We start from the raw sequence: 14,533 nt of genomic DNA on the forward strand, positions 1-14,533 counted from the left end.
GGAATTTCGGGGTGACGGAGGCGCGGCCCGGGGGGTTCCGGGCGGCCCCTTGTCCCCATGGCCCAGCGCATCCTGTCGCTGGCGGCCGAGGAGGGCCCCGAGCGGCTGCAGGAGGCCCTGCAGAGCCTGGGCGAGGCCGAGGTGCGCGGGGAGCGGGGGATGCGCCGCCCGGGCAGCGCCGCGGGCGAGGGGCGGCTCACAGCGTCCCCTTCTCTTGCAGCTGGGCGAGATGGTGACCAGGCAGGCGCTGAAGGGCAGGGAGACGGCGGCTCTGCTGAGAGGCATCTTCAAAGGTGGGTGATGTCTGAGCTGCTCTCAGGGGGCTGCGGCTCCAGCGCTGCTCACAACACAGGTGGGTGCAGCCAGTGCTGAACAGCACATGGAAGTGTCACTTCTGTGGTAAAAACCCACTCGTCAGGGCTGTCACAGGGAAACAAGACACCCGAAAAAACATAGCAGATAGCAGACTGGACTGATAGAGTTGTGATAAGTGGGATTTATTTTGGGAGCACTTAGACACCTTGGAGTAGGACTGAGCTGGCCAGCTGAAAACCAAATTACCAGGCTGGTTCTTCTTGACATTGTGACGGTTCCTGATGTCTGGCATCAGGTTGAGTGAGCCATAGGGTGTGATAACAATGTTGAGTGCTTTGACTACTTTATCCAAGAGATTCTCATTTTCTGTGCTCATTTTTTTTATTATTATTTGATTTTTTAAATTTTTATTTATTTGTTTTTATTTGTTTTGTCAGATAGATAAAATAGGGAGTTGCAGTCAGGTGACAGTTTATCCCTGCTGATTTCCTGTAGTTTAGCAACATGTTGTTACTTGCATAACTTTTTTTTCCTATTCCTTCCTCTCTATTATTTGCTTGCTATAAGGCTCCCCCTGCTCTCAGCGAAGTGGTGTTCTCAGGAGACTCCAGGTTTACAAGCACTGTGTCCCACTAGTGGAGTCAGGAGACCTACATTTGGGCAAGGTGTCTGAAATCATAGGACTGCTGATGCTGGAGGTAAAGCTCCTTTAGGCTGGCTTTCCTGGGCTCTACTGGGTATCATTTCATATGTGGATTGAGATACTTCACTAAGCCACTGAGGAAAATGAGTTGTGTCCTTTCCACAAATCTTCCGTGGACTAAGTTAGCTGGCGTTGGAATTTGCTCTGTGTGTGAATTTGATTATCTTTGGATATTTAGTCTTAAAAACTCCAAACCTATAATCACATCATCTTGATTTACTGTTCTGTTCTATAAAGGGCAAACAAACCAGGGAACTTGGGGCTGAATTCCCATTTAAGGGGAGCATTTCACTGTGAGAAATGTTATCTTCAGCTGGTTTTTGGTGACAGTTTGGATGTATATGTGGAATTCTGTGCACAGCCTCAGGCTCTTTCCTGTTGCATGTCCTCCCAGGCCCGCCAGCTGCCAGGCCACGCATTGGCTGAGCTTGCCAACCTGTTTGTTGATGTTATTAAAGGCGGCAGCCTCTCTAACGGGAAATCCTTGGAGCTGTTTTCCACTGTTCTCACTGTACTGGCCAGTTCAAAGGAGAGCCTGGCTTATGGGAAAGGTAACCCCCATCAACTACTTCTCCTGCACCTTGTCCTCCCTTCCTCTGGAGCCAGCTCCTAAGACTCTTGGTTTTTCAGGTGAACTGAATGGGGAAGAGTTTAAGAAGCAGCTGATAAATACCCTCTGCTCCAGCAAGTAAGTACATCTGCCAGCTCTTAGTCATGTGGCAAAACATTGTGTTTCGTTGTTTTGAAAAAGACATCCACTATGAGCTGTGTGTCCTGTCATCTTTGAATCTGTGCCCTCTGTGACAGTGTCCTCTCTGACTGGGAAGGCAAGGGAGCACCCTGTTCCCAGATCCGGTGCGACCATTGCATGAACTGGTCTCAGGAAGTGCTTGTTTTTGTTCCTTTCTTGGTATTTGTTATTGTAAGGGCTGGGGCGGTTCAGAACCATTGTAAATGTGGGTGGTTAGGGTGGTGCTGATGAGTTCTGGTAGAAATCTGGCTTCTAATCTTAGTATCAGAATGTAACAGGGAAATGGTGACACTGAATAATTGTGTAGGAGGGAAGAGCTAAATGATAATCCTGCTTGCTCTCAGTCTTCCAGTGTATCTTTGTTTCACCAGGTGGGATCCTCAGTGTGTAATACATCTTGCCAACATGTTCAGGTAATTCTTTTTCCCTTCAACATCAACACTGCCTTATGCTGTGATCATGTCCATGTCCTATTTAACATGTAGTTTGGGGCAAGTAGGAACAGGAGGTCTGACCATAGCAGGTACAGCCCCATGGGTGGTTCGTCCATGAACATCCACACCAAATCCATGTGGATACAAAACACAGCTGTGCAGGCATGTCCCGAGGGCTGGGCATGGCATTGTGGTTTTGTTTCCATGTGTGAGTGAGCCTTGGAAAATTAACAATATAATAATGAATAAGAATCTTTGATTCTACAGGGATATTCCACTATCAGGAGAGGAGCTGCAGTTTGTGGTTGAAAAGGTCCTTAGGATGTTCTCCAAATTAGACCTGCAGGAAATTCCCCCTCTGGTCTATCAGCTGCTGCTGCTTTCTGCAAAGGTAAAAACTCATGGGAGCTGGATTTCCTCTAAGCTTATATCATCAGAAAAAAAATGTCCAGACTAATCTATAGGCTGGATTTGGACAGGGATTCTGATTGTTCCCAAACCATGCTGTAGGGACACAGTGGGACATCAGTAGGTTTTCTCTAACTACCTCTAGCCTGAAGAAGCTGACTGCTCAGAGAAAGAAAGGACCTTGATCTTCCTTGTGGGAAAAGAAGGAAACCTTTGGGAAATAAGGGATGAGCAGAGACCTAGCAGACAGCAGAGAGGATTGGTTTTTTTATTGTTCTCAAGTGTGGTTTTGCTCACTCTCTGTGATCTGCACACTATAATAATAGCTCATGCAGTGTGACTGTCTTCTGGGCTGTAGTCTGACTTGTACAGGGAATGTGTCATCTACTGTGCTCTTCCTCCAGAGCAGAGCACATCTCTGGCCTTTGACAGGGTGATCTGCCTCTTTTGCTTACTTCATTTGTGATCCAGTCAAAGACAAATTATGTGTGTGTTATAGGAGGTCATTTGGGTCCCCTAGCCAAAATGTATTGTTAGATTTAAAGTTAGGAGTTTGAAAGCCTTCTCAATTGATTAAAACATAAAGGATCCTTTCTAATTAGTAACAACTTAAAAAAAAAAAAAAGGGCAATCAGAGCATCTGAAAGCTTGAGTTTCTTCCAGCTCTTCAATAAGTGCAGTCAAAAGAAATATGCAAACTGGAAATCTGAAAATGAGCCACACAGGAGTCCTCCCCTGCCTCAGCAATTTATGGAGGGAAATGAAGGATACCATGATATTTGTGATAGGTGTGGGAATAGAGTGTAATTCTCTGGGATACTGCAGGCCCTGCAATGGCTTAATGTAATGTTCTGTCTTGCAGGGCAGTAAGAAGACTGTTTTAGAAGGAATCATCAGTTTTTTCAATCAGCTGGACAAGAGACAGAAGGAAGAACAGAGGGTACCACAGTGAGTTCCTGCTCTGTTATCCCCTTTCTTTACTACCCGGATATTTGTTTATTTCTTTACTGGATATTTGTAGTCACCCTGGTCCTGTCCAAGGTTCCTTGAATTTGAATTGTTAAACCTTGTACAAATACGTCCTCCTGGATCCATAAGAAATGATTTATGGCTTTGGATGGCTTGGGTTTTTTTCTGATAAAACTTACAGGTCAGCAGACCTTGAGGTAGCCACGATGCCCCTGGACCAGCTCTGCCACGTGGAAGGCACCGTTATTCTCCATATTGTTTCTGTCATCAACCTGGACCAGGACCTGGGCGAGGAACTAATCAGACATCTGAAGGTATGGCAGGATGGAGCCATTTTCTATTGGTGCTATTCTTGAAGATGTTGAAGCAAGGTTTTTAAAACTTAGTTGGTTACATGGAGAAGGGATTTAATAATTTTTACGATCACGGTCACATTCTCTTTAACAAGTGTTGTGATATGTTTGAAGAGACGTGTACCTGATGGCTTCCTGAACTTGCAGGACACTTCAAGTTGAAGATAACAAGCTTTCTGACTGTTCCGTGCTGTTTTCTAGACTGAGCAGCAGAAGGACCCTGGTAGAGCCCTGTGTCCCTTCAGCGTGGCTCTTCTGCTGTCGGTTGCTGTAAAACACAGACTGCAAGAGCAGGTATGTGGGTCATAAACTTGCAGAGAACTTCCATGGGGATACACTCTGCACTTCTTGTAAAGGAAAGGAAGCCTGGTTAGGTAGTAGTCCCATCAGAATTAGGCTTAAAATGGTTTCAGGATGCTTGTGGGGAGGCAGTTAGATCATCGGTATGCTGTACTTTACTGAACACTAGAAAAGACCCCAGAGCAATATCACAGTTTTCCGGAGTAGTGATTCCTGAGGGTTGGTATTGTAGGATGAGAAGAAAAGCAGTCTTCTTTTTCTAATGTTTTGGCTCTGTGTTGGCCACATGAAAAGCATCTGGCAGCAGGTTACCCTCCTTGAAGCACTTAATGAGGCTGGTGTATTTGTCCTGAAAAAGAAGTGAGTTGAGATTTTTGGCAGGCAGTACTGGAACTTGTGCCCTGGCCGGTGCTCTTACTGGAACGTACCCAAGACTATACAGGTCCCATTTCAAAGATCATTTCCTCACACTTAATGATTTTATGTTCCAGATATTTGATTTCTTGAAAACATCAATCACAAGAAGCTGCAAGGACCTGCAGTTCCTTCAGGCCTCCAAGTTTCTGCAGGATTTGTTTCCTCAACAATATGATGTAAGCGCTGTAATTCTGGAAGTGGTGAAAAATAGGTGAGTTGTTGCCACGTGCTTCAGAACATTCAATGGGCTTTGGGAGGGGGGAGAGTTTCAGCCTTGCTAAAATACTCTGGGATGCTAAATACCAAATACCATGTGCTGGCAGGGATCAGTGTCAAAATCCAAAGTTTTTATCCCAGTTTTATGTTGGCGAATTAAAAAAAAAAAAGGCAACAAAATATAGCTGTACAAATCTACTCCTTTTACCTCAAATCTCAGAATCTGGTGGTACAAAGGACTAAACTAATCAGGACCTGATCTGTTTTTCTTACTGAAACACTTAGAGTGTGAGTCATGCTGCTGGCTGTAGTTTGTGTTCCAATCAAGGCATGAGGGATATGTTCTCTGTTTTCATCCCCCACATGGTTAGTCCTTTAAACATGCTGTGGGATAGCTCTGGTCTGTCACCAGTTGTCCTTTAGTTTGATGGGAGGCATTCCTCTTCTGTCTTTCTCTCCAACTTGAAGATCTTGTGATCAGTAGGATACTTGTGCACTCTGACTGTGACATACTGTTATGTTCAGATCAGACCTGAGTGCACATCATTCCCCCTAGCAAGGAAGCATTTGAACTGGAAAGGAAGTCTGATGGAGAACCAGGACTGCAGAAGGTGTTGTGCTGAGCACCTGTCCCTCAGCCTAAAGACAGTCACAGAGTTGTGAGGGATGTCATCCTCCCTGCTGTCATCACGTGTCTCTCACTGCTGCTTTGCAACCTGGACGGACTGCAGAAGGTTTTTACCTCAGACTGCTCTAATCTAAACTTTCCTGTGACTAAGTTGTTTTTTCCCTGGTCCATTTAATGTTTTCTTCAGTGCATTTGGCTGGGACCACGTTACTCAGGGCCTGGTGGATCTCGGCTTCAGCCTAATGGAATCATATGAACCAAAAAAGCCCTTTGGAGGAAAAGCTGCTGATACCAGTTATGGCCTTTCAAAAATGCCAGCCCAGCAGGCTTGCAAACTGGGAGCAAGTATCCTGCTGGAAACATTTAAGGTAGTGTATGTTTTGGAGAGGTTTTGAGCAGGGAGGGAACTCTCTTCTTATTCTCTCTTGGTAAATGGTGTCAAAACCTTGCCTGCTGTATCCATCATCAGCGTTTTGCAAACATAAGTCTCCTATTTGGCCCTCTCCAGCTGGAAGAGGCCATCCTCATAAAGACCTAATCCTACTCTGTTCCAGCTACTATGGTACTTGTGTAATCCCTATTACAGTTCCCAAGAAACTATGGAGAAAGTAGAGAAAATCAGAGGTGCAAATAAAATCTGACAAGGTGGGATTGAAACCCATTCTTCTTCACTGAGTTGGTAAATTTGCATCCCACAGACGATTTGCCCCATTATGTTTTGACTGTACCTCTCTGATGTGCTGGTTCTGATTGTCCTGGGGTGAAATCTGAGTTGATCTGTGTGGATTTATCTGAAAGGGACTTCTGGTGACCATCCCAGCTTACCTGTCTTGTGAGGTATGGGAATATCTTTATGTAGTTTTGACTTTTACTTATTGTTCTTTCTCATTTCAGGTTCATGAGCCCATCAGAAGTGAAATTCTTGAGCAGGTCCTGAACAGAGTCCTCACAAAAGCAGCATCTCCTGTCACCCACTTCATAGGTAACAGGAAAGGGAGAAAAATGTGCCCTGCTCTGTGGGCAGTCACAACATAGCTCCTCAGAACATGTTAGGGAGTCACAGAATGGTTTGGGTTACAAGCCCCATTTGAGTACCGAAAAGCTGCAACAAGGTCTCCACAGAGCCTTCTCTTCTCTAGGCTGAACAACCCCAACTCTCTCAGCCTGTCTCCATAGCAGAGGTGCTCCAGCCCTCTAAGCACTTTTGTGCCCCTGCTCTGGACCCACTCATCTATGTCCTTCTTGTGTTGAGGACCCCAGAGCTGGACACAGTACTCCCAGGAGGGTCTTGCCAGAGTGGAATGAAGGGGCAGAGTCACCTCCCTCACTCTGCTGGCTGCACTGCTTTTGGTGCAGCCCAGGATGTGGTTGGGTTTCTGAAGCTCCTGCTGAAATGACCTGAAGCCAAGAAAATCTGTTCCTTCTCCTCTTTCTGAGGTATCAGCTGCATCAGATTACCTTGCATTCATCACAGGTGAAAAACACATTTGCAGGCAGTTGCCATGGAACAGCTGACGCACAGAAAGTCTGTACCATCAGTCAGTAACCTGGTCCACATTCCTAACCGTGTCTTCCTCCTTGTCCTTGGGCAAGTGCTTGGGAGCCGCTGGGGCTGCCGAGATATCTGTGCTGCAACCTTTTCTCTTACACCTCAGTGCCCTCTGGTGGGGTGAGGCCCTTCAGCCAGGCTGGGAGAGTTTTACACTTGGTGCCTGCAGCAGAGCTCAAGTTTTCGAAGCTCATCCTGTCACGACCTCTCTGTGTAATGGAAGGTCTTCAATTAGTCTGTAATTCTTAGCTCTACAGACATCTTTTGCTCAGACTTTTCTGGCCCCTTGGCATCAGCTGCTCCTTTTGTCCTTTTATTTTTCAGAGCTGCTGTCCAATATTGTTGTGTCAGCTCCTCTTGTGCTTCAGACTTCATCCTCCAAAGTCACAGAGACCTTTGACAACTTGTCCTTTCTGCCCATCGACACAGTGCAAGGGCTCCTCCGGGCAGTGCAGGTAGAGCTTTGCGTTCCTCCGTGAATATCCTTGCTAGTTTAGTTTCAGCGACAGCTCTGGGCCACAATTATATGCATGATCTGATAACCCTCCTTATAAAATAAGCCTTCATCCTGTGCTGTGGTGTAGCACAGAGCTGTTCTTCAAGCATGGATTTGCATGTGCCCTCTAGCAAAAAGCATATGGTGTGGTCTGGCGTGGGACCGAAAGCGCTCCGTGCTGACCTTTCATCTGGAAGATGCCCAGATGCTGCACCCTGTAGAAAACTAAGGATACAGTGTTTAGCTGAACAGCTGTAGCTGTCATGTTGATTTTTCTTCTTCCAAGCTCCATGTCAGTATTTCTCTTTGACTGGGCAGAGATATTGCCCTGGTGTTAAACTTTTACCTGCTTTCTCCAACCTGGGGATAACATTTCTTTTCCCAAACCTTGCACTGTGTCCTCACTCACCTGCTAAGGTGTCTCACTGCTACAGCTCTATGGGTTTCCTTTTCTATTTTAAAACATTTTGGGTCTCCTACTGTACTGACAACAGTGTTAGAAATGCAGGGCCAGATGGGCCTGAGGAAGATGAGCTCATATGCCCCAAGGGCTTGGCATGCCTTAGTGCTTTTCTCTCCAAAGGTTATTTTCCTTTCCAGCCTCTGCTCAAAGTCAGCATGTCAGTGAGGGACTCCCTGATACTTGTTCTCCAAAAAGCTATTTTTTCCAGGTAAGCTGGGAAGGGGATGCTTTGAAAAAATTTCTACAACTCATTTATGGCTTTGGAGCAGAAATTATTTTTTTTGTTTTGGCTAAGTGTCTTCTTCCTGTGTTCTTCCATAACTAGATGGTGACGTCTCCTATCCCTTTATCCTAGGACTGTAATACAGTCACAGCTCTACTGAACCAAGCCCCAGCTGAATGGGCTTTGCAAATTCAGAAAACTGTTGGGAGCTCCAAATAAGCAGGCAAAATTAAAACCAATTCCAACACGTGTCTACACAGCTGAGTACATCCAGGTGCTAGGGAGAGTCTGGAAGGAACCACTGATCAGAATGCTGAGCTGCCACCTTCCCTCTGATCCCTTACACGGTGGTAGAGAAGCAGCCTTGTTATCTTGGTAATGCTTTGAGCAAACCATCCTGCTGTGATCATGGATTTTGTTGGGCAGTGGCTACCTGTTTATGAATACAGAATTCAGAATTTAGGATTATAATTCAAGGCAAGGGACTTGGTTTTGGGAAAGACCTGGGATTTCTGTGAGCAGAGCAAAACACCAGGTTTTTGTTAGGAGTTTTTCTACTCTGAGGTCTGTAAGACTCTCCCATTCCAGCTTTCAAGGGACATTTAATACTTGGGTCTTGGCCTGGGGCTCTCCCTCAGTGTGAGCATTGCAAGGACAGAAAGGGAATTGAATATTGTGGGAGTGTAAAGCAAGGGAGTTCCCAACAAATTGCCAAGCTCTTGGCTTTTTGGGACTGTGCTGCCTTTTGGGGAAATACAGTTCTACTGGGCCTAGTCACTCTATATTTGTGGTCTTTTTTTCATTGCTGAGTTGATCTTGTATTTACTTCTGAGCTTCTTGTCTCCATGTTTCCTTATGTTTCCTTATGCCCCAATTCCCAGGCAGCTCGATGCTCGTAAAGCTGCAGTCGCTGGATTTTTGCTTCTGTTAAGGAATTTTAAGGTTCTGGGCAGCTTGTCCTCTTCCCAGTGCAGCCAGGCCATTGGTGCCACTCAGGTAAGTGCTTGCTGTGAACATATGAGACAGTCTCGTGTCTAACATGCACCGTTTGAAAAAAGTCAAGAGGGGAGTGTTTCCCCAAAATGGAAATACAACTTCAGTAAGGATTAGTCCTGGAAGGAAAGCTTTGGGAAGTGCAATGTGCAAAGAGAAGCTGGTCTAGGGATGTTGCTGCTCAGAGTCATTCCCTTACAGCACAAAATATTCTGGGGAGCATCCCCACTGCTCCGTGAGGATGATAAGGAGCCTGGAAGCACACTGAGGACTATTTCAGTGATTGTTCAGGGGCCAGACCTTTTTATCACCTTGCTTCTGTGTTGTGATATCTGAGAATATACCCAGTGTAATGTGACTAATATTCCCTCTCAGATCCAGGCAGATGTTCATGCCTGCTATAATTCTGCAGCTAATGAGGCCTTTTGCCTTGAAATCCTGGGCAGCCTGAGGCGATGTTTGAGCCAGCAAGCGGATGTTCGACTCATGTTATATGAGGTAAACATGGTTTTTTCGGTCTCCTTTTAAACAGCTCTTCTGGAGTCAGGTTCTGCTGCAGCCACAGGTAAATAATGATCACATTATTGTGGAAAACAGCCTATCAGCTCAGTTATGTTCTTCTTGGGACGCGTGTACCAAAGACTGTTTTTTTTCTCAATCCTTCTGCTTCTTTTTATTTTGGACTATTATAAGCCCAAGGACATGTTGATGTATCTTCCTCAGCTCATGCATTGCTTAAGAGCAAAAATGCATCAGTCTGTCTTCCTGTGTGGTGTGGCCTGGGAAAAGGGAGGTATGTTTGATGCCCAGTGAGGAGGAGTGGTATAAAGGCACTGGATAGATGTGGAGCTGTTGAGAGTTAATTGTGGGCTCCAAAGAAAACCCTGACTGTAGAGTATGGAGAAACTTCCTTAGAGACTGTCTTTTCTCCTCTTCCTTTCCAAGTTTCTGTAAAAGCTTGGGTGTCCCTTAGATCTCCTGTGACAAGTGGCCTGTTATAAGGGGCCATTCTTGAGTGTGTATAACTGCGATATATGATATAACTGTGGGGTACTACCTTGAGGTAAAAAAACCAGTCCAGGTCAGAGATATTTTGTTTCCTTCTTGACTTGGTTGGATTGACCTTTGGTGAGCTGCAAGTTTTAGATGTGTTTGTCACTGTTGCTAGAAAACTTGAGTGCTTGCTTTATCCATCCACTGAGTTTTCTCAGTCTGCAGGATTTGTTGCCTCCTACAGTTTCCCCACTGGCTTGTTTTGCCTTTGAAGCAGGATTTCACAGTTTGAAGTTGGATCTAGTGCTAGTGTTAAATAGCAGTGAAAGTCACTCTGGGCTTGATGCCACCGCTGCTAGGGAGATACAGCTTGTGAGAGGGCCCCTGTGAGGAAATTCATACTCTTTCTGATTCATACCTTCTTTCTGTGGTGCCTTTGCTTTGCCAGGTATGGAGTTGTACACTGAGCACATTGTTACTTCCTCATGGTTCCTTGCAGTGCCAAAGTGTCATTGCTGTCTTATGACGCCAACTTATTGTGCCTGTGGTTCATTTTCTGTGTTGTGTCAGCCCACTTGTCCTTCCTTCCTGTCTCCAGGGTTTTTATGATGTCCTTCGCAGGAACTCCCAGCTGGCCAGCTCCATAATGGAAACACTCTTGTCCCAGGTAAAGTACTGCTCCATGGTGGGGCTGTAAGGGACTCTAAGAATTCTGCACTGCAACCAGCACGGCAAACAATTCAGGTTAAATATTGGGGAAAGTAGTTCTGCCATACACTGGAAATATGTTTAAGTGCTGCAACACTGCCCTAAGGAGGTGTTCAAATCCCTGCTATGTTGAAAGAGCAGTCTAGGTAAACGTCTGGAGACTGGTTCATAACCTGTCACAGGGTGGAAGAGGAAGGATCTCTTGGAGCCCTTTCCAGCCCTTCAGTTCTTAGGTCATGGGGGAAGTGTGAGCCTGGAGAAGTGGTTTGTGCTCTCCCTGTTCCTTAGCAGTGCACAGCAGTTACCCTCCCATACTTCCCTAAGGATGTGTGCTGACACAGTAATTATTACTGCTGTCCTCCCATGGGGAGAATACCCAAGTCCATGTAGGATCTGGGAGGATTAACTCATCCCCCAGCAGTGTTGCTCATGGCAACAAGACAATCACATTTCCCCAATCCATTGGACAGGCTGTGCTTTCTTTGAGACAAGTAATTTTCTTCCCTTTAATCATCCATAGAGTTCATGCTGACTAATTCCAGCTTTCCCATGACAGTACAGGGTCTGGGAAAGGAACATGAACTGAGCTAAGACAGCTTTTGGGTGGCAGAGGGCACTTAACAGGAAGTTGGTGTAAATGTATAAATTTTATGGCATCATTATACATCTATAACTTTCCCTATATTCGGTTCTGTGTCGATACTCAGAGCATATCTCTTTCCTGTGGTGCCAAACAGCCAGGAATTGGTGGAAGCGTGGTCTCGTGGGTTTGTTTTCATGCCAAGTGTAGCCTCCACAGGTGTCTGCACCTTTAGGCCAGGAAGGTGGGTGCCAGGACAAGGGCACTCAGGTGCTCAGGGCTGCAGCAGCAGCTGTTGATCCTCGCTGTTAAAAGGATGGGTAGCACTGCAGGTGGAGTGCAAGTGGTGTTACATGTTGGGGCAACACACCAGCAAGTGGTCAGATTATTTTAGGGCAGTGACATGTCCTGGCTGAGAGGTACATGAGGAACTCAAGAAGGGATTTTAATCACCGGTAGAGCAGATGACGTGGCTCGCATATTTGTACTGTCCCATTATTGCAGTGCCAGCTTTTGCTCTTTAAAGTGGGGTACAAAGACTATTGTATTCTATTTTCAAACACCCTAAGAGGCTCAGTTACCAAGGAACTAGTTATTTTTATTTCTTGTTTTCTGTGACAGATAAAGCAGTATTACTTGCCCCAGCCAGACCTCCTGCCTCCACTGAAACTGGAAGGATGTATTATGGCTCAAGGAGATCAAATCTTTCTGCAAGAACCACTGGTAAGAGCTATATTGCCAGGCCACAGCTGCAAGCTCATCTGTTACATAGCATTTTAGTTGTCCTGCTACATGAGCTGAATACCTGGTGCTTCTTCAGCTTCTTCTAGCCTGGAGCGATTCTTTAAATGACAACAGAGCTGGGCATCTCACCCCTGCCTCAGGCTATTTATTAGAGCTCCACTAGCACAGTGGTTATGGGGACCTGTGTGAAAAATGCTGTAGGAATAGTGTAGTTCTGTTATCCACTGTTGAGTTCACCCTGCGGGTTTTTTTTCCCTCCTTCAACTTAATTCCACATAAAATGGTTGTGCAGTGTGTGTGTAGCAGGGGGAAGAATCTGCCCTTTGGTTTTGCTCCTTTGAAATTTGTTGGAGATGAGACCTCAAGAACTCGTTGGACTTCCAAGAGAACAAATTCAAATTAATCACTTTGTTTTCCCCTAAGGAAGCTTGTGTGCTGTGCTGCAGTAGCACATGCAGGAATGGAGCAGACTCTTCAGCTAGAGTGAGAGTCCCTTTGGCATCTCCTTCAGCAGCTGAGGTAGCTGGGTGGAGGGAGCAGTGGGAGTTCAGTTTATACATCTCATCTGGGCAAGAACATTGAAGCAAGAACTGGGTAGTTCTGTGTAGGATTACTGACCATCTCAATCTAGGAATGAGGCATATTCTTGAGACTCAAGGCAGCTCTGAAGGCAGCTACAGCTCTTTGCATCCAACTATAATAGTCTGGCCCATGTCCACCTCTACCAATGACCTCCAGCTTGCAGGCTGAGTGTGACTGTGGCTGTTTCCTTCAGGCTCATCTGCTCTGCTGTATCCAGCACTGTCTTGCCTGGTATAAGAGCACTGTGAATCTGTGCCAGGGATCTGAGGATGACGATGAGGAGGAGGATGTGGGATTTGAGCAAAACTTTGAAGAGATGCTTGAATCTGTCACACGACGAATGATCAAGAGCGAGTTGGAAGACTTTGAACTGGTAAATCAAATTTTCAGTTTGACTCAGTGGAAGAAGATGCTGAGCTCTTGTCAGGTTTTGAAAAGATTTTTCACTTGTTTCCTTTGCCTCTTAGGATAAATCGGCAGATTTTTCTCTGTCTTCTGGTGTTGGTGTGAAAAACAACATCTATGCTATTCAGGTGATGGGAATTTGTGAGGTTCTGATTGAGTACAATTTCAACATCGGGAATTTCAGGTAAAACATCAAATCTTACCCTCCAGCACTAGCTGTGCTACTGTTTGCCCATCTCTTTGGAGTACAGCCTCACTGCAGGCACAGGGTGGTAGTGCAAAGACAGCATCAGTGATGTTTTCTGAGTGTGAGTGCCTTGTGGCACAGCCACTCACAGAGCCTTGGGGAGTGTTTGCCTTTTGAATGTCATGTGATGTGGGAGATGGGATCTGACATTTTGTAGAAGAACAGGTCGAGGAGGAATGGATGAGGTATACACTGTTAGGGAGGTGGGAAGATGTCATATGTCATTGTTTCATCATTTAGGGAGTGTCATTGTTTAATTTGGCAACTGAAGCTTTAAATGGGAGACTTCAAGACTGCATTTTCTCTATTAATGCTTTCTACTACTTCATTGCAGTAAAAACAAGTTTGAGGATGTCCTAGGCCTGTTTACATGTTACAACAAACTCTCTGAAATCCTGAAGGAGAAAGCTGGAAAGAACAAATCTGCCTTGGGCAACAAAACGGCACGGAGCTTCCTGTCCATGGGTTTTGTATCCACTCTGCTCACAGCTCTATTCAGGTGAGAAAGTGTCCAGCCCTCTGTGGAGCAGAGCCAGACATCAATTCAAACCCTGTCTGTTAGTGTATTTGGAAAGGCTGGTGGAACTGTGCCCTCCAAGTGTTCACTACAAGCTACCAAAGCACACCTTCCACCCTGAGTTCAGCCAATGATTTTATTTGTAAATATTTGTGAATCCAAATATTTGGATTTTGAATCTCGTAGGCCATTCCTGAGCTTTTATTGTGCATCTCCAGTTCTCTGACGGAGCTCTTGGTTCCTCAGGGACAATGCCCAAAGCCATGAGGAGAGCCTGGCAGTTCTGCGCTCCAGCACAGAGTTCCTGCGCTATGCTGTCAGTGTAGCTCTGCAGAAGGTGCAGCAGCTGGAGGAGACGGGACAAACTGATGGACCAGATGGACAAAATCTGGAGAAGATGTTTCAGAACCTCTGCAAAATCACGCAGTGAGTCACTGTGGCAGGTGGAGACATCAGCAATGCATTTTGGGGATTTTCGATTCTCAGGGTTTTGAAAGAAGAATGCAGTCCATAACTGTTTCAAACAGTTATTGTTCCCG

At 45.7% G+C, this 14,533-nt stretch overlaps 1 protein-coding gene across 2 annotated transcripts in view; it reads left to right on the forward strand.

Annotated features, from left to right (window-relative positions):
• FANCI (FA complementation group I) overlaps positions 1–14,533 on the forward strand; it is a 24,488-nt gene continuing 9,955 nt past the window's right edge. For both annotated transcript variants that reach the window (XM_032700318.1, XM_032700319.1), the window contains exons 1-23: positions 1–141; positions 221–293; positions 883–1,013; positions 1,413–1,569; positions 1,649–1,706; positions 2,141–2,182; positions 2,471–2,594; positions 3,474–3,559; positions 3,762–3,894; positions 4,135–4,227; positions 4,725–4,861; positions 5,682–5,862; positions 6,389–6,476; positions 7,368–7,498; positions 8,140–8,210; positions 9,107–9,221; positions 9,594–9,716; positions 10,810–10,878; positions 12,121–12,222; positions 13,019–13,198; positions 13,293–13,414; positions 13,812–13,976; positions 14,241–14,420. In XM_032700318.1, coding sequence (XP_032556209.1) covers positions 58–141; positions 221–293; positions 883–1,013; positions 1,413–1,569; positions 1,649–1,706; positions 2,141–2,182; positions 2,471–2,594; positions 3,474–3,559; positions 3,762–3,894; positions 4,135–4,227; positions 4,725–4,861; positions 5,682–5,862; positions 6,389–6,476; positions 7,368–7,498; positions 8,140–8,210; positions 9,107–9,221; positions 9,594–9,716; positions 10,810–10,878; positions 12,121–12,222; positions 13,019–13,198; positions 13,293–13,414; positions 13,812–13,976; positions 14,241–14,420 — 2,645 coding nt within the window. In that variant the 5' untranslated portion in view covers positions 1–57. The remainder of the gene's footprint in view (positions 142–220; positions 294–882; positions 1,014–1,412; positions 1,570–1,648; positions 1,707–2,140; positions 2,183–2,470; positions 2,595–3,473; positions 3,560–3,761; positions 3,895–4,134; positions 4,228–4,724; positions 4,862–5,681; positions 5,863–6,388; positions 6,477–7,367; positions 7,499–8,139; positions 8,211–9,106; positions 9,222–9,593; positions 9,717–10,809; positions 10,879–12,120; positions 12,223–13,018; positions 13,199–13,292; positions 13,415–13,811; positions 13,977–14,240; positions 14,421–14,533) is intronic.

Source organism: Chiroxiphia lanceolata, chromosome 12, assembly GCF_009829145.1.
Source record: "Chiroxiphia lanceolata isolate bChiLan1 chromosome 12, bChiLan1.pri, whole genome shotgun sequence".
NCBI lineage: Eukaryota > Metazoa > Chordata > Aves > Passeriformes > Pipridae > Chiroxiphia > Chiroxiphia lanceolata.